The 24,432-nt window shown below is 41.5% G+C and overlaps 1 protein-coding gene across 3 annotated transcripts; it reads left to right on the top strand.

Annotated features, from left to right (window-relative positions):
* The first annotated feature begins 1,940 nt into the window (after positions 1–1,940).
* Positions 1,941–11,338, top strand: kras (v-Ki-ras2 Kirsten rat sarcoma viral oncogene homolog). Of its 3 annotated transcripts, none has more exons than XM_072669572.1 (6): positions 1,941–2,346; positions 4,239–4,356; positions 5,520–5,698; positions 5,903–6,062; positions 8,457–8,581; positions 8,985–9,075. In XM_072669572.1, the coding sequence occupies exons 2-5, from the start codon at positions 4,246–4,248 to the stop codon at positions 8,574–8,576; spliced, it is 570 nt and encodes a 189-aa protein (XP_072525673.1). In that variant the 5' UTR covers positions 1,941–2,346; positions 4,239–4,245; the 3' UTR covers positions 8,577–8,581; positions 8,985–9,075. The 3 variants fall into 3 exon arrangements, with proteins under 3 accessions (XP_072525673.1, XP_072525663.1, XP_072525681.1); XM_072669562.1 differs by lacking the exon at positions 1,941–2,346 and adding an exon at positions 2,398–2,700; XM_072669580.1 differs by lacking the exons at positions 1,941–2,346; positions 8,457–8,581 and adding an exon at positions 2,402–2,700 and having other exon boundaries at positions 8,985–11,338.
* Positions 11,339–24,432: the final 13,094 nt, after the last annotated feature.

The following is a 24,432-nucleotide window of genomic DNA, read 5'->3' as shown; positions in this document are numbered from 1 at the left end:
AAAGACACACTCGAGTCTCAGTGGCCCAGCTCAGGAAAAAGTCTGTGCCCATCTAAAGTAAACCTTTAAAGCTGCTCTGTTGTGTTTTCATTTCATTTACAACGAGTGTTAAAAAATAGTGTGTGTGTGTGTGTGTGTGTATGCAAATTGAGAAATTCATCTAGCTCATATTTACCTCAGAGGCTGTAATGTGAGAACATTAAGCCCCCCCACTTCAGCCCACTCTCTGTGTATCACTGTGATCTGTTTTGCTCAAGATTGCACAACCTTATCCAGATCTTCTCACTCCAACAACAGCAGGACGCAGTGTTCATCAGATGCTAATCTCAGTTCTCAGTTTCAGTAGCTGAAAGTTATGGTTAGAAAGTTATTATTCTGGGTAGGGAACACGTATTTACTCAGAAAAAAAACTAATAATATTAGAACAGATACAAAAATAGTGAAACAATGATTAGTCTGAGTGTTCATTTAACAGTTTCTAAACTTTACCTTGTTGAAATATTTATAGTTATCATCCAAATGTGTTTATTATTTCACATTAATTTCCCTTTTTTCAGTTTTCCCAAATTCTGGGCACCCTGCATTGGTCAGCAATTAGTAACACCCGCTTTGGCAAGTATCACAGCTTAAAAACACTGTTTGTATCCATATAAGAGACCTTCAGTTCTTGTTTTGGGGGACTGAGAAGGTCAGGGGAAACCTTTATGTAGTCCATGCTGAATTTTGGTGTGTGTTTAGGATCATTATTCTGCTGTAATAGCCATCTGCTTTTCATTTTCAACTATTTTCTTAAGACAGTGTGATGTTTGCTCCCAGAATTTGCTTCTTGAACAATGTTTTGATTTGCCTTTCTATCAATCGTATCACCAGGACCTCCACTGTTCACGTTAACTGCCATTTCTTTATTATATTACGAACAAATTGCTTCCTGAAAACACATTGCTATTTTCTATTAGTCCTCTCATGCCTTTTTAGCATTGTAGTCTTCAGAGTGCTACACAGCTGCTTAGAGGAGCCCAGGGTCGATGGTTGGTGGGACAAGGTTCGAGGAGTCAGGAGTACCCATAAGGATTTGAAATTTGCATTACTTGACTTTCCTTGCCATAGGACTAACAAGCTGAAACCTTGGTATAAGTTATCTGAGAGCTGAAATCTTGAAGTGCCCAAACGTTGGCATGGTGCTCATTTCACTTTAATTATTCTAAGGAATAATATTTTTATATAGAATAAATGCATAATACAGTAGCGTATTAACTAACTAGTCTTACTACATGAATGCTTATACTGCCACCCTGTGCCTGAGACAGGAACTGTCTGAGTGTTAATAATAATATGTTAGAAATAATAATAATAATAATAATAATAATAATAATAATATATTATGTGTATCGTATACAAATGTCAGAATTAATACATTAAAAATAATAAATTAAATTCAAAAACAAAAAATGTGGAAAATGTGGCAATTTCTTTTTTTTAAATTTTTTTAAGAAAATGCTAAAATCGCTTGTTTTTGCCAATCAAAGCGTTTGCGGATGTCCACGATTAATGCTCGTACTTCTAGCAGAGACATCTCTTATAGAAAATGAAGTTCAACCAAGTAAACAACGAAAGTATTTCCGGGAGCTACTCTGTGTTCAGTCCTCATGGTTAAAGACTGCACGGCTTCCTCAGGCTGAGAGACATCCCCGTCAGCCCAGTTGTTCTCGCAGCTGGAAATAGCTCATCCACTAATTTTTAAAAAATGTAAGCATCATCTGTCCAGCTAATAAACATGAGGGCGGGGCGGTTTCGGCCCAGTGGCCAAGTACATTGGTTTCACGCCCCTGTGAGCGACAGCACAATCACCCAATCAGATCCTTGCATGGGGCTGACGTCTCTCCAACACGTCCCGGTTATATTTAGGGCCTATTTAAACTCCGGCCCTTCTCAGTGCCCCGCTGCTTTCAATGGAGCTTGTCAAAAGCCGGTTACAACACAGTGCTGACTTTTTCTTTGCCTCATTTGGGTTACGGTGCACTAACAAGCCCACTGTGATTTAGCGTGCTGGTTTTTTTGTCTTCTGTAGTCTGTAACACCAGCAACCTTGAAAAGGCCACTTAATATGAACCGATAACGCCCTATGTTGTTCATCGCCTCTTATTGAAGGGATATCGATCCGGACTGTTTATAGCCACATTTTGCCCGTAAGGCAGCGAGCACAATAAAAGATGCAAGCTGAGACTCGAAAGTAGCGGGTCGAGAGGGTTGCACAGCTCATGTACACATTTTAGGCTCATCGTCCAGCCTTTACGAAGTACCGAAACCAGCCGAGAAAGCCCGCCCGTACTGTGCACTGCTCCCTGGGTAAGTGATCTTAGCGCTGTGCTGCGCGCAGCCACACCGTATCCGCCCATATTTGTGTGAGAAGAGCGAAAGCTCCGTCGAGAGCAGGGAGGGAGCGAGCGGAGCAGCAGGCCGAGCCGAGCCGAGCCGAGCAGAGCAGAGCAGCAGCAGGAGGAATAAAAGCCCTTCCCCGTCGCGGAATGCTCAGATTAATCGGTGTACGACCGCGATACATGTCCGCCAGCGGTTAGTCAGCGTTGCAGCACCGAGTTCACCTCAAAACAATGACAGGCCCGGGTCTGAGGACTGGACTGTAGGCAGTACGCTCGACTTCTTGGGCTAATATTCGTGGACGCGGAACTTAAAACGGCGAAGGTAACGTAAACGAGCGGTTTTACAGGAAGAGAAAACAGTCGATGGCTAACACTGGAGGCTTTGTTTATTTTAATGGTGTGAATGTGAAGTAGTAGTAGTAGTAGTAATAATAGTAGTAGTAGTAGTAGTAGTTGTTGAAGCTATAGGTTAGCTAGCGGCCATAGCTACCCGAGAACGCCCTAGTCAGTTAGTTTGGGCCCTGCAATGCAGCCCTATGCGGTATGGCGGTGAAACTCCTACAACCTCTTAACTAGCCCTCAGCACGCTCCGCGCTAGCAGCCTTCGTTGTGGCCGTGTTTTTAACTTTCTGTTGTTGTTGTTTTTGTTTTTTTTTGTCCACAATGGCGGTCTCCGTTTAGTCTGCAGAAGTGGTTGATGGTGGGTTTCTCCCACTGACTGGAATTTCCAGCTTTTGGAAATAACGTGAACCCACCCTTGTGTTTTGTAGTGTCGTTAATGCTGTGTGAGGAGTTGCAGTGCCATGCAAGCGTTAATAACCCACTTCTGCTGTCGTGTTTTACGCTTTCAGCTACGATTTTAACGTAAAATTGGGACCAAGGCCTGTTTTCTGATTGATAACCTGTGGGCTGTGCAGAGTGACCACAGCAGACGCTGTGGCACCTTCCCATGAACTTAAGGGGTGGCTTTCTTTAATGAATGATTGACAAATATGATGGCTCCCCAGATACAGAAGGGATTAGGCCTGATTTGAGCACACTCATTTACACAATCCGTGTTGCTTTACCTTTTGGAAAGTCCAATGGAAGATAATTTTGGGGCGAATAATAGTCTTAATCTGTACCCATGGAGGTTGAAAATGTATGAGTCAGCCTGGGTTAAAGGAATGGCTCACCTGAGTGTCAGATTTACAGTTTTACCCTCGCCCCAAATGTAGTCCATCAGCCATGACATGTTTGGTGTGTAAAGTTTGCTTTCTTTAGTTTTGCACTGGAGCTAAAATGAGCCACTATGTTTGTTAGCTAGCTAAACCCAACTTCAGCACATGACTGATGTGACTGATTGGCTACATTTAGGGTAAAGGTCAAAGGTGTACATTAGATTTTTGGTGAACTAGGCAGACATGTGTCCTAGACAGTGTGGTGTGACTAGTTTTCTTGTCCAGACCTCTGTTTGCGTTGGAATGACTCACGCACGCAGTGAAAATTCACCTGTGTGAGAATAACTCACTGAATCGCTTCACGACTGAAATTCAAGTACTGTAATTATGATTGCTGAAGTCATCAGACGCCTTTCCGTGAGTGTTAAGCTGTGCCTGGGATTCTGCACACCTCAGCAGTTTAACAGCCTGTGATAGATAAGACTTAATGTAGCGAAATGGAAATATCACTGGAGCTGGTCTGATACCTTCAGAGGAAGCTAGAGGAAGCCCATGGTCAACCCCTGACGCTTAACGTGGACAACAGCCCTAGTTTTGGGGATAAAGAAAATGAGGGATTGTGTGTTTTGGCAAATCTGAAAGCATCAAGGTGTTAAATGATGGTAAATCTAAATCTGACTGTGTACTGTGTTTGTTCCAGGTGAAGAATGACTGAGTATAAACTGGTGGTGGTGGGAGCTGGAGGCGTGGGCAAGAGCGCTCTCACGATCCAACTCATCCAGAACCACTTTGTGGATGAATATGACCCGACTATAGAGGTAAAATGCCATAGGTTTCACGACTCCCTTTTTAAAATATTAAGTGCACTATTTGGGTTATTGTGTCTGGAAGATTTTGTATTCCCTCAGTCACTAACAAACTAAGGTGTAAAGCATATCCAAATGCAATATGCCTCCCATAAATAAATAAATACATAAATAAATAAATGGAAAAGAAAGTGGTGTTAAAAGAAAACCTGGCGTGAGCTGGTTTTTCTGGTTTTCTGGCCACCACTGGCTCCTAACTTCCTGGTCTGACGTTAATGGTATGCAGTGGCACATGTGTCTAGACTTAGTTTAGATTCAGTAGTGATTGAGAGGTCTGTCTGCTGTTTTCAGCACTGTAAAATAACCTGTTGAAGTCAAACAGCTTGAGGATAACCTGTGAGTCTATGCCCTCACTTTAAATATACTGTATTACCACTAGGGGTGTTATCATGCACTCTGCCCACAATTTGATTTGCTTCATGATACTAAAATAAATACTGTACCATGTTACTAATCTGCTAAGTAAGTGCGAGCACATGACTGTGACTGTAAATTGGTTCTGGTTGTGATCTTTGACGATCAAACAGCGCCATGTTCAACCATAGTTACTAAAATTAATTGAATGTCTGTCTCCAGAGGCCTTTTCACAATACACTTTTTTTTTTTGGGCTACACCCTAAACAAAAAACCCTACTGCGGTCGGGATGCATGCATAAGATATTGTACATTGTACATTGTCTCATAGGCTTCCTTGATAGTGTAGTTGGTATAATGAACAGGGTGGAGTTAAGGTGCAGGTACAGCAAGGCTGTAATTATGACCATTCTGTGGTGAAATAGTCCCTTGTGTGTAAAGAAACTGCCATGAATAATCATTCACATATCTTCTTTATTGATTTTTCAGCACTGATTAGCTTACAATTTGCATTATTGATGGAGTCTGATGGGCATAGTAATTAATAAATATACTAAGGTTTAATTTGTTTTATATTTAAATGCTTAGCAGTTGCTAATGATGATTTAAAATGTAATGGTTCTTCACTTATTCCCACATGATTCTTGTGGAACCAAATAGTCTTCTATGATGTTGCTTAAAGAACCACTTGAAGCGCCTTCATTTACAAGAGTGTAGTCTGTTCTGACTAATATGTCGTCATGTGCATCATACCCATGTAGGACTCATACAGGAAGCAGGTGGTGATTGACGGGGAGACATGCCTACTGGACATCCTGGACACAGCAGGTCAGGAGGAGTACAGCGCCATGAGGGACCAGTACATGAGGACAGGAGAGGGCTTCCTCTGTGTCTTTGCCATCAATAACACCAAGTCCTTTGAGGACATTCACCACTACAGGTGAGGACAATGTAGTTATGAGCAAATGGAGGACACATAATTGGATCACATACAGGCGTGTTTCTCCATCTTTCTATGACCCTGCTCTGTATTGGCTGTTCAGGGTGAGTAATGGGAGAGAACCTGATTACTAGACTCCCCCACCCTCTGCACCTCCCTCTTGTTTACCCTGTTGTGTTTTGTGTGTGTGCGTGGTTTTTGCAGAGAGCAGATTAAGAGAGTGAAAGACTCTGAGGACGTCCCCATGGTGCTGGTGGGAAATAAGTGTGACCTGCCGTCACGCACGGTGGATACTAAGCAGGCTCAGGATTTAGCACGCAGCTATGGAATTCCTTTCATCGAGACCTCAGCAAAAACGAGACAGGTACATAACACCTCTGTAAAATGTGCAAATATGACACTCTTTTTGCAAAGCATTTCCATGAAGCATTTTTTTGGGGGGAGGAGTGGGGTGGAGGGGGGGCAGTTAGTTGGGGTCTGTTAATTGGATTTAAACTGAAATCAGGCAATTAATAGGCATGTCTTAGTACAAGCATTTTTAAATAGCCACTGGTTAGATTTATTTATTTCATTCTGTGACTAAAATAGAACTAAAACAGTTAGAGGAGTTGTTCTTAGTGTAGGATGTGAGGATGCAGTAAAGCCTCTATGGCTAGAACTGTTTTCTGTGTCCTGGGAGATTTCAGTGTGGGGAAAAAAACTGAAGTAGGACTTGCAGGACACCGATGTTAGAAATTGTTAGAAGTGTTGTAGAAAAAATAGTGTTCGGATAGCTCATGTGTCTCTGTGGATCCTACATCAGCTTTTCAAAACAATGCTCCAGTGCTGCTCTCTCCATCTTCCAGGTTCTGTTAATAGGGGTGTGTGTTTTTGTTTTCATTTCCAAACGCTGCAAGTGTACGGACCAAACATTCACTAGTACGGTCTTTAGCTGGTACACTGTATGTCCAGATATTTGTGGACACCCTGTTTGAAGTTGTGGAGCAGTCGCACTGTGCTCTCTGGAATAATGGTGCTCAATCCAATATTTTTGGGTTGAGTTGGGGATGAGGTGGGGTGGTGATTGTCTTGACCTAACTAAATCTTCCAAATCTTCATGGCAATTCTCCCAAATCTAGTAGAAAGTCTTACTTCGACAATAGAGTGTACCAGTACTTTTGTCCATGGAGTGAATGTTATGGTGCAGGAGCATGCAGAGGTGACCTTTCTGTCGATGGGTATTGGAACAATATCAGCAGAAAGGGGGGGGGGATTAATCCAATCCAGTCCTGTAACAAAGTTCTTAGCTGTGTAAGTGGTCCTGTTGGAGAATTAAATTAAATTAAAATAAACATTTGTATTAATAGTTATTTTAAAGAAGAAATATCCAAAAAAATCCCCAAAACTCTAGTAGCAGAAATATTTTCATTATTCTGTTTTCATGATTCTGTGATATTTCTCAAATCCAAAATAGTCAGGACAGAACAGTGACTTAGTCAATTATTATTCAAATAATTATCTCAATGTAATGGAAAATAATGGTTTAATAATTGTGCAGATCTAGGTTCATGCACTGTTATAAGATTTTTAATTTGTTAAAATGCTGTTCTTTATTATGGATTATTATGGAGCAGGGTTGTTTACTTAATTATGAAATCTTCTGTGGAAGGAGTAGGTGAGTTTGACACTACTTCATCAGAACTGTTTTAATAGAAAGTCGAGGTAGAATCCTGCAGGGAAGGACGTTTAACCATCCTTCGTGATTTTTCATGCTGATACAAACATTTTACCATGTTCAAAATCTTGCACATTTTTAAGCATGGCAAGGTAATTAATATCGGGCTGATTTCAATCATGCATGTGTGTTTGTGGTTTTGGGCTGGCTGTACTATTGGTTCTGTCAAACTGCACCCCTCCTTTTAAATCTGTTTGCTGCGCCTGGAGTTCTGTTCTGTTTGAACAGCGGTGCTCTGCTGACTCTATTCACTTATCATTTGTTTGTTAGTTCCGCTGAGGATCTGAAGTGGACTCCAGTTGTGTTTTAATGATTATGGCCACAACACCAGATCACACTAATTGGGAGAGCACTCCTTGGTAAAATTAGTTGTGTTGTGCAGAGTTTAAATGAATAGCTGTGTGCCCTGTGGCCTAGTTAAGTATCCCCTGTATAATGAGATGATTGGATGTGAATTGTTTTATGAGAAACAGGACATTTTGGATTGCTCAATAGATCAGGGCTGGAAAGGTGTTTGGAAATCATGGATTTTGTGCCTTTGTGGGTCTGTCTGTCTCTCTGTGCATTGATCAAATCATAACTTCTTATGGTGCTGGGGACTTGATGCTACTTTGATTCAGTCTCTTTCAACCTCTCAGTCATGCTACCGGACACCCCTAAAGTCTTAAATCACCTTAAAAATGCTGTTCGCTGTCTGCATTGATATAAGGTTACTTGGGTGTTGCTCTATATTCTATTTTTCTTTGTTTTTAATATAGCTGTAAAAGTCTTAGATTAGTAAGATAAATTCTCTTTTATTTATATATTTGTATGGGTTTGTGCATTAATGGTTTAACTAGCTGTGTGTTATTTACTGTTCTTCAGTGAAATGCTTCTTGTAGTCGGTTCCCCTCTTATAGTGGCAGCTGCTGCTATACCGGGAGCACTATTTACATCACCCCCCCCCTTCTTATTTTTTGCACACTACCTTTCTGTAAAAAAAAAAAAAAAAAAAATACCCCAAACATCCCCTAACATTGAAGGGAGTTGTGTTTTGCGCTACAGAGAGTGGAGGATGCCTTTTACACTCTGGTCCGGGAGATCAGGCAATACCGGCTGAAAAAAATCAGCAAAGAAGAAAAGACGCCGCGCTGCATCCCACTTAAAAAATGTGTTGTGATGTAAGACGGGTAAGTGTGGGCCAAGCTGTCCCAGCCTCTCGCCCTGCTGTGGGCTTTTCCAGCCTCTTGCTGCTGGGACACACCTTACCTCCACCAATCAATGGGGCTGTGCTGGGGAAGAGGGGTAGACCCTGCCTGAGTAAACTGATCTGAGCTGCTGTTCTTTTGGTTTTTATATAAAGCAGTTTAAAATGAGGATTTCTGCTGGTGAAGCTGGGCAACTTCTGCCTGGAGCTAAGAGCAATGGCTTCTGTAGCTCTGCGGTTTTGATTCTTTTATTTATTTATTTCTATATTTTTTTTCTTCTTCTTTGGGTGAACTTTGGTGCCAGAAGTGCAGTCGGCTCTGCTGTGTGTGCGCGTGTCTGTCTGTGTGCTTGTCTTTACATGATTTACTTTCTGTTTTTTTTAAGGGTGTTGACGACGCCTTTTACACATTAGTCCGGGAAATCCGAAAGCACAAGGAGAAGATGAGCAAGGAAGGCAAGAAGAAGAAAAAGAAGTCCAAGACAAAGTGTATACTAATGTGAAGAACGCCTCCGTTTCAGTATCGACTCCGAACAGCTGAAATATTAAAGAACTGCATTTTGTACATTACACTAAATTATTAGCCTCTTCAACATACAGAACGGATCCCCATTTCCCTTCGTTTGCTCTCTACAAACAAATAAGCTTTTTCTTGTCTGGTGCCAGTTGCCCCAAAGTGTTGGTCCTGCATTGCCGTGTACTGTAACAAGTAATTCTGTAAAATTAGTCTTTTTTTGGGTTTTGGTTTTGGTCCCTGTTATTTTTATTGTAGTTTTTTTTTTCTTGAGAAGCTTAAAATGTCTCAGAAGTTCAAAGATGTAAACTCTTACATTACGGGGGGAAAAAAGAGATGAGATTGTGGTGTGGGCAGCACGTTTATTATCACGTTTAGCAGATGGAGTTTAAATTGGCAGTACACAGGTCTGTGCCTTTTTAAGCCTAGGAATAAACACTTTGTCAAGATTAGGGCCATGGTGCAGAGAAATGCATGCAGTATAAGGAATGCGGTGAACTATTGCTTCTAATAATACTACTAATAACAGTGACAAAGTGGTATGGAAACTTTCTTAATGTATTTAATGGTTTACATAACTTTTCAAAGTTGAAGGTGTCCGATATAACACTGGCCTGTCGACTCATCTTCAAGTAGGACCAACGCTGTTTGGGGTAAAGTTTTGATATCTCTCCTACTGTCACACAAGCATGAGAACTTCCATTGTAGTCTATTTATAAGTCCACAGCAGCCTTTGGAAGTGTGTGGGTTGTAATCTTTTAACCTTGATGATTTTTTTTCTTCTTTATGCATGCTGTTCTTTCTGTAATCTCCATGGGAAAGGCAAAGAGTTTTTAAAATACTGTATTAAGCAGCCAATGTTGTGTAAGGGGAAACGTTTTAGCCCTCGCACCCTTTAACATGTCCGCATCAGGGTCTTTCACAGCGTTGGTTCATGTAATGCTTTTCCACGTTCACTGATCTGGTTTCAATATTGGGTTTCGAGACTGACCGTACTAGGTGGACTATATGGTGAGGTGTTCAGGTAGAGAGCTGTTTAAAACATTGGTTTCTGGGTCTGTCAGCTAAGGTTTGTGCTGCAAGGATTTTTGCAGTAATGCCATAAAAGAGCCGTGTTTGTAATAGAGATGGTTAAATTGACCAATTTAAAGGTTGTTTAGACTCTGACATCTTTATTACAAACACAGCTCTTTATGGGATGCAGAAAGATCCCCTTTAAGCACCTTGATTTTAAAGATTGTAGAGTTTTTAATGAAGTTTAAAACCGGTGGAGGCCTCAGTGTTTCTCTCCTCTCCTGCAGGCAGACAAGGTTTATTTTGCAAGATTTTTAACTTTTAAAATTGACCTGTTTGCATGCAGCCAAACAGATCCTCTACAGGGACTGAGACAGGTTTTTTTCCCCCTGTCTGAGAAGGATACTAGGAAGTTGGCAACTAACCACTATAAACAGCATTCTGAGTGTGATGTGTACTGATGCAAATGTGCAGAGAGGAGGGAGGTCAACAAGTAGATCAACCAAATGCCTTGCCCGAGTGCTGATATTAACTCTGGCTTACAGTTTCTCATTGCTGGTATCCGTCGTCATCTGCATGTTTTCCGAGGTCCAGTGGGTGAATGAGCAAGAGAATGCGCCGTGGTCTGCTTTTTCAAAGCCTTTCATGGTGGTGCATTTAAACCGTAAAGGGTGATGTAAACATTAATGGCAATACATACTATACAAATAATGACATTTCTGAAATAAGAGATGTTCTAAAAATTGTTGCCTTCTTTTTTGTTTTATTATTATTTAATTTTTTTTAACCATGGGTCCTTAATCATTGCTTTTTTCCCCCTCCCCCCTTTGTAATCGTTATATTACACACATGAAATTGTCTGAATTATTGCTAATGCTGCATCTCAAAGAGGCTAACACACAAACTGAACAACAGAAATCAGGATAAACAATTATTATGCAATGTTAATGCAGGTATAGGGTATTTTGAGCTGTTTGGTTATCTCTCTCCTTTTAAAATAAGGTAACCTAATAGCACTCTGTAATCAGATTAGCAGTAGAGTCTGTGGAACATGTTTCTTTCTATCTCTCTTACCCCTTCCCCATCTTTGGTGTGCCAATAGCGAAACGTATTTTAACAACCTTTGTACAGTTGTGATACTGAAAGATGGATATTTTGTAAATTGTGCTTTTTTTGTTTGTTTAAATGAATGTCACTTTATTAGAGTTAAAAGATGCACTCTGTTAGTGACTGTTTTGTGTGTGTGTGTGTGTGTGTGTGTGAGTGAATGTGAAACGAGAGAGAAACTGTTTGTGTGTGCATGTGTGAGTAAATGACCACTGTTCTGACCCCATAATGAACTACACTCAGCGTGGCGATTCCCGAATAATTATTTTTCTTTTTTTTTGGCCATTGTTCTCATCACTCCTATTTAATGTATAATAAAGTGAGAAAGATCTGGTCGATAGACTTGTGCATTTACATGGCCTTTTAGAAGAGAAACAGAATGTCAGACCTGGGCTTAAGGACAACAGCTGTAAAGTCCTGCATTCCCTGTGCTGTCCAGCAGAGGGCACTCTAACCCCATATTATTAAAACCAAGTGCATTACGCTCTTACATCTGCTCTATTGGATTAGAACTACACACACTCATGAAAATTCCCCTGATTTAATCTATAGCACTGTATCATCCCTCAAAGGTTGTAGGCCTAATTGAATAGACCACAAGAAATTAAATTTCGGGCTTGTGTTAGATTCAGAGCCCAGCTTTATATCTGCAGGGGAGATAAATAGACATTGTTCAAGATTAGTTTAACGTCAAGTAAGACCACATTTTAGTCCACCTGATATAGGAACCCTGTTTCATTAAAACACAGGGTGTGGAGGAGGCAATGCAAGAAACATGCCATATGTTGGAAACGTAATGCTGGTATTACCAGTATAAACAATACACCACTTTGAAAAAGTGGGGCTGTATCTACATGGTGTAGTTGAGCAGAATGAGGTTTGTCTACAGTCTGGATGCATTATTAATCAGTCTTCAATATTAAAGTCACATAAAGATTATACTATTCTGAATATGATTGTAGCTGATTTTACTCGAAAGAATTTGCATCTATTGATCCTGCTGAAACACACATTATCTATGGCGCTCTGAGCCCTCACTGAAGCACATGCATTTCTGGACCAGCTGAGAGATACAGGACGAAGCATATGACAGGGGTTAGACAGTGGAGCGCAGTTCTCTAGTGTTATCCTGTCCGCTTCTCCAGGGACGGAGAGTGGAGGTCAGTGGAGCATCACAATGAATTTGAAACTGTTCATTTAAGGTAAAAATGCGACGTAGTGTTGCTTTAAACACAGGATGTTCAGCACTGATAAGGTGTAGGCGGGATCCAGGTAATATAGGGACACTTAAATGAGCTAGGAGTTTTGTTTAAGGAATGATAAAATTTGAAACAATATTTAAAACCAACTGAAAGACTAAAAAAGAACAGGAATGTAGCTAGGGGGCTATGATAGCCGGCAAATCGTCCACAAACTCTTATCCTGTATTAGTTAAGTCAGACTAGACCATGGACTGTGTGAAGACTATTTATTTCCAATCACAGCAGAGAAAGGGAACAGCTCTATCAAACTGTCAAATAAAATCTACAGTTTTTTTTTTGCTTGGACAACAATTACCGAAACATCTGTTCTGATTCTGAATGGTTTGAGGGGGTCAGTAGTTAACTTCTTTCAATTGGTTATTGACAGATGGCATAAAACCCAATTCTGTAAGCTCTGTGGTCAGTGCTGTTCTGCAGTTAACTCAGATTACTGTTCTTATTGTCGCCTCCTTTTATAGGTGAATGGTGCGATTGTGATGTGTGTTGTGCGAGTTTCTGTCTTCTATAGTAGCTAACCTTATATCCATGTGTTAATCTGGCAAATCTCACAAATGGCGCTTCTGTGACGTCAAAAGCAAAAAACATGTGTCTCAAATCCAACGGAGGAAACACATAAATGAAAAAAAAAATCCTAAAAGGGTGGTAAAATTTAAAAGAGATCAACATTAGCTGCTACACAATTTATAATTGATGATATTGTGTCTCATTTCTTATATATATTCTTATTCATTATCTTTAACCTAATTAACTTCCTGTTAGTGATCATGATTGACTACATGACTGTGTCCACATAAAAAGAGTGTTTGCTGTCACTAAATGGATTGACCAACACACAGTTGTACAATGGACATCTGAAGAGCTCACTGCAGATCTGAGATCATAGATTTACACAAGTCAGGAATGTCTGTTGGAGCAATTTGATAACAACTGCAGATTCCAACATCATCAGTTCAAACAGCTCTACAGGTGTGTAGCCACTTTGCCAAGGCCCAAACTGTCCCCCTCAGCTGAGAGGAAATTGGATAGGATGGTCAGGAACATCCCAGGAACCACTAAAGTGCAGGCCTGCCATGAACACAGGAAGCTGCTGGAGCACAATGTCATGGACAGAAACCCCCAATCGACAGCTTTAAGTTTGAGGAAAGTCTGGAGTAAAGCCGCCTGGAGTAAAGCCTTCTGGAAGAAAGTTTTATGGTCAGATGAGACAGAGATTAAGATGTTGGACAGAAGTATGTTTGGAGAAGTAAAGGTGAAGTATTCAACCTCTAGTACACTGTGCCAACTGTGAAGCATGGTGGTGGCAGCATCATGCTCTGGGGCTGTTTTGCTGCCGGGGAGGAACTGGAACATTTTGGAACATTGGATAGAAAGTGGATGGGATGAGGACTATTATTATATGAGGAAAATATTTGGGCATGACCCCTGACCATCAGCTAGAGAGTTGGCCACAATTGGACACATTCTGCCCCAGAAAATTCAAAGAAACTTGATAATCTGCAATTCCTGACTACCCAATTAATTACTGATAACCTCTCCTGTTTTTGCTGTTCAGTGGTTCAACACGTTGGTGTTGACGGCGCTTGACATAAGTTTATTCCTCTCTCTTACTTGTGTTTGTGTTTAATAAACAAATGAGATTTGAAGTATTGTAAACTCCCCCTCTAGCGTTTCCTCAATTATCATATAAACGAGGCTTCATGGATAAACTCATGCACACGTCCCTCGTTAACCTTTACGGGGAACAATGGAGCCCTCCTCCTGCCAACGAGAGGGAAAAAAGAGAGAAAGAAAGCCAGAGAAAGATAGAGGGTGATCCATTAAATTATGCAGAGAGGGGCTTTTTCGGCGTGCCGCGTGCTCGGCCCTGGCGCGAGAGAATAGTAAGGGTAATAGAAGGCTGAGCAGTCAGTGCAAATCCCCGCCAGTCCCCTGAGGCCAGCTTAGGCCAGACTCTGTCAATCAAACTTTCTCCACTGCTGTAATCTGGGGATGGCACTGAGGAGCCTGCAGGTCCGATAAAAAACATTCTCCCTTTCTCACACACACATACACACACCCCCTGAAACCAATCCCGGCTCTCTGGTGGGCAGAGAGGGGCTAGAAATGGCAAATGTTCAAAAATTGATAACAGCCAGACTCGCAGCAGCCGTGTAACCGAGACGAAGAAGCGCTCTCAACTCCAACTGTCGAATACTCTCTCTCTCTCTTCCTTTCTCTCTCTCTCTTCATGTCTCTTTCTCTCGCTTAATCTTTCTGTGTCTTTGAGTCCCTCTCTCTCTCTCTCGTGCTTTTTTCTCTTTCTCTATCTTTAAGTCCCCTACTCTCGCTTTCTGTGTTCTTTCCCTTTCTTACTTTATGTGTCTTCCTCAGTCCGTCAGTCCCACTGTCTCTCTCTCTCTAATTATCTGGTTGCCTGTTTTTCTCTCTCTCTTTCTCTCCTTCTCTTACTTTCTCTGACCATTCAGGGTGTTTAAGCCCAGACTGACTTTTGCATGGTCTCCTCCAGGTCCTGACCTTGTTAGTGCAGGAAGAGTAAATCTTCGGTCACTAATGAGACATGCTTTTTCCTTCGGTCCAAGCAGCTAAAGGTGGACCCAAACCTTGCGCTGGCCAGTAATGAGAAACCTGTACAGTCCGGAAGCTTCAAATGGTGCGGGAAAGGATGCAGAAATAGGCTTTATTGGGGATACAGGACAGCCTATAGACACATTCACAGAATAGCAATACTCTGCATGTAGCAATGTGAGCAATTCTCCAGCTCATTACACACAAATTACATAGATAGCACGGTTAGTGGTCTTCCCAAACAGCCCTGTTTGACGCTCTCATGAAAGACGTACACACGATTGAGTGTATTTCCTTTATGGACCTAAATGACTGCATGGCATATGCAGCTTTCCTCTGTAAATCCAATACAGTGTTATACACGCACAGAGCACTTTATTAGGAACACCTGGATACTAACAGTGGATAGAGCCCCGTTTTTCTCTCAAAAGTCTTAAAGTCTTAATTCTACGTGTCATGAATTCTATAAGATGTTAAAATGTCCTTTGGGATTCTGGTCCCTCAATCGTGATTTTCCGTCCCTGTCTTTCTCTATCTTTTCTCTCTTTTCTGTCATTTTCTTGCTTTGTCCTCTCTTTCTCTCTTCCTCTTTCTCTTTTCCTCTTTTCCTCCTTCTGACTCTCATCTCTGTCTCTCTATCTCTCTCTGTCTCTCTTTCTCTTTCTACCTCCCTCTGCATCTTTTTCTGACTCTTGTCTCCGTCTCTCTTTTCTCTTTCTTTCTGTCTCTTTTCTCTCTCTGTCTGTCTTTCCATCCCTGTCTTCCTCTCTGTCTCTCTCCATCCCTCTCTGCATCTGACTTTTGCCTCTCCTCCCCTCTTTTTCCCTCTCCCTCTGTATCTCATTCTGACTCTCTCTTTTTCTTCTGTCTCTCTCTCTTTCTCTCTCACTCTGCATCTCATTCTGACTCTCTTCTGTCTCTCTCTCTTTCTCTCTCCCTCTGCATCTTATTCTGACTCTCTCTTCTGTCTCTCTCTCTTTCTCTCTCCCTCTGCATCTCATTCTGACTCTCTTTCTTCTGTCTCTCTCTTGTTCTCTCTCCCTCTGCATCTCATTCTGTCTCTCTCTCTTTCTCCCTCTGTCTGCATCTCATTCTGTCTCTCTCTCTTTCTCCCTCCGTCTGCATCTCATTCTGTCTCTCTCTCTTTCTCTCTCCCTCTGCATCTCATTCTGTCTCTCTTTCTCTCTCCCTCTGAATCTCATTCTGACTCTCTTTCTTCTGTCTCTCTCTCTTTCTCTCTCCCTCTGCATCTCATTCTGTCTCTCTTTCTCTCTCCCTCTGCATCTCATTCTGTCTCTCTTTCTCTCTCCCTCTACATCTCATTCTGACTCTCTTTCTTCTCTCTCTCTCTTTCTCATTTCTCTTTTTCATGTTCGTTCAATTTCTCACTTTCTCTGACTGTTTGTTTGTCTGCCTGTCTTTCTCTCTCTCTCTCTCTTACGTTCTCTGAGCATTCAGGCTGTTTAAGTGCAGACCGACTTTTCTTTATTACACAATTCTGAGTTACGCTGTTATGCTGAAAATCTCAGGAGATCAGCAGTTCAGAAATTGCTCTGTCTACTCACACCAGCCCTTCCCAACAATCATGTCACACTGAAAATCACTGAGATCATGTTAATGTGAAAATTACCTGCAGTTGCTGATCCATATCTACATGATTTGATGCATTGCACTGCTGCCACGTGATTGGCTGATAGCCTTATATCAGTTGAAGGAAGCCCATGATAGCCTTCACCCTCCCAGCCTGATGACGTCATGTAAAGGGGGGTCCCATCTAGCTGGTGGGACTCAGATATGATTTAATATATATATATGAGGATGATGATGATGATAATGATGATGTTGATGATTCTAGATCACCAAAATGATGTTGAAATTCATATGCAACAGACCTTACACTGTTTCTACTCACGCACAGCATCAGTTCAGAGTAGTGATTATTGTCAAACATGAGTAAATCTAAGGCGAGTCAAGCAGGCTGTCACAGCAGTGGGCTCAGTCACACACACAGCTTTGTGCTCGTCGACGCCCCGCGTTCTTAGTTAAGCTGAATAATTGATGAGTGTCTTCTCGCTGGTGTCTTCCCTCCTTTCAACCTTTGTTGCTTTGTTTGCCAGTTTAGCTTCAGATACTTGGGGGAATTCACGGCAGAGGAGGCCAGGATACACGTATGTGTGTGCGTGTGTGACTGTGTGTGCGTGTGCGAGCATGCCTCCCCATGGCGTTCGCCTCTGCCTCTTCCTCACGCTCTGAGCGGTCTCAGACGGGTGATTCATAACAGATTCATCCCAGGCAGCAGGCGGGACACCCAGCCCTTTATTACCACATCCATCACCATCGCTTCATCCGCTCAGTGCTGCGGCCAGCCTCCGCTCCTCCTGCCTCCCTGACCGCCTCTCTGCCCCACGCTGGCCAGCAAATTTACATCCCTACACACACACAGAGCCAAAGGCCATTCAGCCCCCAGGCAGTAGAGGCATTTGGTCTCTCTCCCTCTCTCTCTCTCTTTCTCTCTCTCTCTCTTTCCTTTTCTCTCTAACCTCTCTTTCTCACTCCTTTGTCTCTCTCTCTGTCTCTGCATCTGTTTGTGATACTCTCTCGCTCTTTCTGTGCCTGTTTGTTTTTTCTTTTTCTCTCTGCAGCTCTTTCTGACTCTCCTCTCTCTTTGTGTGTCTCTCTCTGTGTATCTTTTCCTCCCTATCTTCCTCTCCTCTCTCTTCTGTATTTTCCTTGCTTTGTCCTCTCTGTCTCTCTATCTCTTTCTGTCTCTCTCTCCCTCTTTCTCTCTCCTTCCACATGTTTTTCTGACTCTCGTCTCTCTTCTTCTCCCCCCCCTCTCTCTCTTTCCCTCTTTAACTCTTTCTCCCTCTGCATATTTCGGACTTTCTCTCTTTTCTTTTTCTGTCTGTCTTCCCGTCCCTGTCTTTCTCTCTCTTCTGCCATTTTCTCTCTTTCTCTTTTCCTCTTTTCCTCTCTTTTCCTCCTTCTGACTCTCATCTCTGTCTCTGTATCTCTCTCTGTCTCTCTGTCTCTCTTTTTGACTCTTTCTCTCTCCATTCCTCTCTGCATCTGACTCTTGTCTGTCTTCCCCCTCTCTTTCCCCCTCCCTCTGCATCTCAGTCTGACTCTCTCTTTTTCTTCTGTCTCTCTCTTTCTCTCTCCCTCTGCATCTCAATCTGTCTCTCTCTTTCCTCTGTCTCTCTCTCTTTCTCTCTCCCTCTGCATCTCAATCCGACTCTCTCTGTCTCTCTCTTTCTCCCTCCCTCTGCATCTCATTCTGTCTTTCTCTCTTTCCTCTGTCTCTCTCTCTTTCTCCCTATTTCTGCATCTCTTTCTGATTATTTGTCTTGCTCTCTCTCTCTCTCTCTCTCTCTCTCTCTCTCTCTCTCCCTCCTTCTGCGTCTTTTTCTGACTATATCTCTTTTTATTGCTCTCTCTCTCTCTCTCTCTCTCTCTCTCTCCCTCCCTCCCTCCCTCTGCGTCTCTTTCTGACTATATCTCTTTTTATTGCTCTCTCTATCTCTCTCTCTGTCTCACCCCCCCTCCCCTCAGACAGTAGTATTAGTTGTGTGATCACGTTCAGGTGAATCAGCTCATCCTCTGTGAGCGCTGCTCTGTTATTGCCCTCTTTCCAGCAGCCACTGCAATCAGACCAGCTCGTACAATGGTGCTAAAATGTAGCTGTGCTGCAGAAGTGCTGGCCTATAGAACGCAGGTGGTGTTCAGTGCCCTCTGACACTGTGCGGTAAATGGAGCTTTCCAAATGAAAACAGAAATTGAGTCATGAATTTGCATGAGGCACTTTTCCCACCAACTGATTTTACTCATTCATAAATAAGTGGGACATGAGCTCAGTGTGTGATTAGAAGAATAAAGAGCTGAAGGACACGCAGCCTTGATGGATGGCATTCAGCAGTGACCCATTTATGCTCTTTATTCCACAGCAATAATGATACATACATCCAAGCTGTCCCTGTCAGGATGGGAAGGATGTATGTAGAAATGTTGACTGTTTGCTTCGTGCTTATGTCTGTAATGAGATTCTGGTATATGTGCTCTCACTGCTCTCACTGTTTATTCATCCTCAGTTACTATCTCAGTGTCAGTCATATTCCAAATAAGAAGTTACTCATGCAGTGTCAGCCTCTGCTGCTTTACTGATCTGACTGAATCTGAATCTCTTCCCGCTATCATTCTGTGGCCTATTAGCCTGAACCTCTGAATGCAGAATGACCACAGTCTATAGTCTACAGCTTTATTCTGTGATTTCCAAATCTGCATGAACGCTATTAAAAGCGTCTGCTGGGAAGTGTTACTGCAGAAGATTGGTGCAGTTAGGCACCAGCTTCACTGTATTAATGCCACTCACTCTGCTCACTGCCACTGGCTGAATGTATAAATTAGTGGACTGAGGATGTTTACCTGCGGCATGGCTGCTGGGGATGGAGCTAGTTTGTACGTGTGTGTGTGTGTGTATATGTGTGTGTGGTTGAGTTGAGTGTGTGTGTGTGTATGTGTGTGCCCATGGGGGAAAATGATGCTTTTAATGCGAGCGACTGGCAGTGGATTGGGGATGTTTGGGTAATGCTGGTTACCTTAGCGACAAAGCGAACAGCAAATATAGAGATGCAGAAAACTGTTTTTGTTCTTTTGGAAGGGTTCTGTGCTCTTTAAGGTGAGTTTGTAGTTGGTTTTTCCTCAAGTATGGTCTCTGGAGCTGTATGCAAAAGGATTTCGAACATGCAACTAAAAGACCATTTCAGGACTTTAGTACAATGTGTACTAAATATACTGATATACTGATGCAATCCATGCATGCAGAAATCAAAAGATTTGAACAGAGAAACACACCAAGCAACCAGTGAAATTGTAGTATTTGAATCTACACCTAAACCTAATTTAACCTTAACCTAAACTAAACTTCACCTAACCTACATCTGAAATTAAACCTAAACATAACCTGTTAAATCAATTTGAACCTAATTCTAACCTAAACCTAACCTAAACATCACCTACTACTCCTCAGCCTAAACCTAAACTTAACCTACTACACTTAAACTTAATTTTAACTTTAACCTAACCTAAACTTCACCTAACCTACACACATTAGACACATCTCACATTAAACCTAAACCTAACCTACTAAACCCATTTTTACCCTAAACTTAACCTAAACCAAGCATAACCTACACCTCAACCTATACCTAAGCTTAACATTAAAAACCTAATTCTAACCTAAACCTAACCAAAATATAACATAACCCATACCTAAACCTAACCTTTAACCTAACCTTAACAATAACCTAAATTTACCCTAACCCGTACTCTAACCTTAACCCTATTCCTGACTATAACCCTAACCTAAACGTAACCCTATCCTTACCATACCCTTACCATAGTAGAATACCATTTCTGCAGTCTTCCATTAATTCCATAACGGAGAAAAACAGAATGCTGTGGCACTGCTGTTTTCTCAATTCTTCTTCAAGTTGGGTTTTGTGTATTTGGCAAAAAAGTGCCACCAGTGGATGAGAGCTCCTTGTGAATCATAAAATATCAATGAATATTCTGAATAAATAATACTATTATTCATACTTTTTGGGTGCACTTTAGTGGTATATGTACGAATTCTTGTTGCATCCCTGATCTTGTTGCATCCCTGGACAAATTGTATATTTTGTTGTTTTTAATATATACACATTAACACAACCTCTGTAGCAAAACAAAATGCACAGTACTTTATACTTGATGATGTATTAAAAAGAAAACAGTTATGGCATGTGCGAAAAGTCTCGGCAGGCCTTAATTAAATTGTCAGGACTGGATAGGCAGAAATTGTCATTAAGAATGGAAGAAGCACAGAAATATATACTAATACATTCTCTGACGCATCACACCTTGTGCTAACACTCAACAATCAACACTAAACAGCTGGTTAAGAAACTGAAGATGAAAATGAAGGCAATTGATGCTACAAAGCAGTAAAGGCTAAAACAAGACATCACAGCAGTTATAGCTCACAATCTGCATTAACTGCCATTAACTGTCATTTAGCAATGATACATAAGGGGAACTGTGCAAGTCAAAGCAAGGAAGATCAAATAAATTAATAACCAGAAAGTCAAATCAAACTCCTGCAAAATGTTTACCTAACACTGGAGTGTTGATACACCACATGCATAACATGACATGCATAGAATAGTCAGTGGATGGAAAGAACCTCTTGCCTACTAATACGCATTAGGTTGCATGTACTGTGCTTTTGGGTTATGAAGTAAATGTCTCTAAATATGATCTAATTCTGGAAACAAATTTGACCCAGTCAGACAAGAAACTGAAGATAAATCGAGGTGTTTTTAACAACTGGATAATGACCCTAAACCAACCAATTTTTGGGTGTAGATCATAAACATGCAGTCTATGCTAGACAGCCCATGAAAATCACAGAAGTGTCCTAGCTGACCACAAAAAGCGACTTCATGATGTGATATCTGCTAAAAGGGTATTGAAGTATTGACTTCAACCTCATTTACACCTGGTCACTTTATGTGACTAATATCTATATTGTATCCTGATAGGATAGCCACATGAATTTACACTGGACAGTCAAATGTGTCTCCGGGTAGTCAACAAAACACAAATGGGCTAGTTCCACAGCAATTATTACTGGGGTTTCAGTTCTACTGGGTTGAGTTTTGGTTGTTGAATGTGTCTTAGAGTGAGGATGTTGTCACTGTCCAATGAAAAACATGTATCTCCAAATTAGTGACCTTACAGGAAAAGGCAAAAACATTCTTAACTTTGAATGGAAGTCAATGTAAAATATGAGTTTCTTCCAAGTAGTGTAGAGCATTTCTATTGGTCCATTCATCTAGAATTATTTACACAGTGTACAGAGCAGCTACAGGGCAGCTACAGACAAAAATGGAGATGTATGGTTTTCTATGGACAGCGATGTGTTTACACTGCTATAACAGGTGGGTCAAATGCATCTCAGACCACCTCCTGAAGTGGTTTGAGGGATCAGATTTGTATCTGCCATAAATGTGTCTTGGGTGAGTTTACACTTGCATTTTTGTGTGGCTTGGCCTTATCCTATCCAGATATAATCATGATACTCAAGATGCATGAAGTGACCAGGTGTAAACAGGGTTCACAAGATAGAGGTTTTGTCGGGGTGCTCAAGCAACAGAAACAGTAGAGCATTGTACAGTATGGTGTGCAGTGCTGTTAATTCTAGCTTTTAAAAGTCGAAACATCTTAGGCATACTGTAATTTTACCTGAGGGCACAATGCAGAGTTTAATTCTCTCTCTCTCTCTCTCTCTCTCTCTCTCTCTCTCTCTCTCTCTCTCTCTCTCTCTCTCGCTCTCTCATTTTGATATGACAGCATTGAAATCCAGAGTGTTTAAACTTTGATCTAATTGGCATAGACGTGTGAGCTTCAGTGTTAGCTACCATTTACCTTACACAAGATGTGTGTGCGTTTGTGTGTGTGTGTGTGTGTGTAGTCTTTTCGTCATTCAAGTCATGTCACAGGCCAGACACTCCATTGTCAAGAGACACTTTCATCTGCTGACTTCAAATGTGGCTGTCATCCAGTCCAATTATACACAGAGAAATAGCTACTGTTACACCTCAAGGATTGATTGAAGACAAAATAGAAAAGTGAAGAAAGGAATACCGATTCAAGGACACACACACATTCACACGCTCTAGAGGCAGGCTGCAAAAGAATTTGCGATTTTTTTTTTTATATAAGATTCACTGAATACCTTCGTTTTAGATGGAGTATGATATAAATGCTGAATCTAATGAGATTCCCCCTCCACTCTGTGTCTGGACACGAGCACCCGAGTCCAGCCTTTTCTCATCTCTGCAGCTTAATACAGCACCCCCCCTCCCACACACACACACCCTCATACACACACACCCACACTCTGCTACAGAGAAATCCCACAAATGCTTTACACACTCTGCTGCACACCAGTCACACACTGTGCTGTACACCTGCTCTTTGGTTCCAATTCTAGAGCTGCGTCTTTCCAATCTCTTACATTTACACCTTTTATACACTCTCCTCTTTATCTGCTTTACCATTCCTCTTTCTCTCTCACTACCCCCACCCCACCCCCCTCTCTACCTGTCATCTCTGCATCTATCTATCACTCTATCATTCTATGTGTGTATATATATATATATATATATATATATATATATATATATATGCATAGAGGCATTCAAAGGTTTGATCACCTTCATTTCCATCTTTTATTTGAAAATAATAAAAGGACTTGAAGCACCCCTTTGGCAAGGATCACAGCTTGTAAACACTGCTAAGAGTCGTTCAGTTCTTGTTTAATTACCTAGGCTGTTCTTGTTCGCTCATTCTTTCTCCCAAAAGGCTTCAAGATCTGTGAGATTCTTGGGCCGTCTTGAACAAGCTACTCTTCCCATCCTAAAATGTTCAATGACGTTTAGGTCCAGGGACTGTGAGGGTCATGGCAAACCGTAATCTTTATTCCGCTCTAGACATCCTTTTCTTTTCATCTTACATCTATTCTGCCCTCTATCAGTAAAGTGCCACCTCCATGTGGCACTGGCTGCAACACAAGCTCAAAGCATGATCAATCCACCCTGTGGAACAGTTGAAGGGTTGTTCTTTTCATGATTTTTTTCTAAACATACCTTTGCATCATCCTTCCACAGGACTTGTTTCCAAAATGCATCAGGCTTGTTTTGATGTTCTTTTGAAAATGTCTGAGGTGATGATGCAGGAAAGACATGAAGGTCATATTTATGGAGGTGTCACTGCACTGCTAAATCATCTTGAGCTAAATCATCTCATGCAGTCAAATGGGGAACTGGAATTTACCTTTCTAGCAATCATACAAGCAGTTCTCTCTGAAGGTTTTCTTGGTATTCCAGACCTCAGCTTGACCATCACCATTCTTGACATTTCTTAATTACATTATGAACTGAGTAAATGGCTGCCTGAAAAAGCTTTGCTGTCTTCTTATAGTGCTCTCCTGCTTTGTGGATAGGAATTCTATCATCAATTTTATGTTCTGGTGCTAGGCAGCTGCTTCGGGAAGCCCATGGCTGCTGATTGCTGGAACCAGGTTTTACAAATTTGCATCACCTGACCTTTCGTAATGATGACTGTGAACAAGCCATAGCCCTAACAAGCTAATTAAGGCCTGAGAGCTCAAATCTCTTGGGGTGCCAAAACTTTCACTGGCGCTCTTGGCACCATGATTTTGATGAAAATGATTTTGTCATTTTTTTATTCAGCAGTGGTAAACTGTAGGTCTCTGTAGCTAATTGCATGGTTACTCTATTCCCTGTAACATACATGTGTAAGTGACGGGTG

Source organism: Salminus brasiliensis, chromosome 2 (genome assembly GCF_030463535.1).
Source record: "Salminus brasiliensis chromosome 2, fSalBra1.hap2, whole genome shotgun sequence".
NCBI lineage: Eukaryota > Metazoa > Chordata > Actinopteri > Characiformes > Bryconidae > Salminus > Salminus brasiliensis.
This window is presented reverse-complemented; position numbering and strand designations above follow the sequence as displayed.

Excerpts from the sequence above, each read along its gene's own strand:
- kras (XM_072669572.1), top strand. The coding sequence starts at position 4,246 with ATGACTGAGTATAAACTGGTGGTGGTGGGAGCTGGAGGCGTGGGCAAG. Across the intron at positions 5,699-5,902 it reads GAGGACATTCACCACTACAG|AGAGCAGATTAAGAGAGTGA; the intron begins GTGAGGACAATG and ends TGGTTTTTGCAG. Across the intron at positions 6,063-8,456 it reads CCTCAGCAAAAACGAGACAG|AGAGTGGAGGATGCCTTTTA; the intron begins GTACATAACACC and ends TTTGCGCTACAG.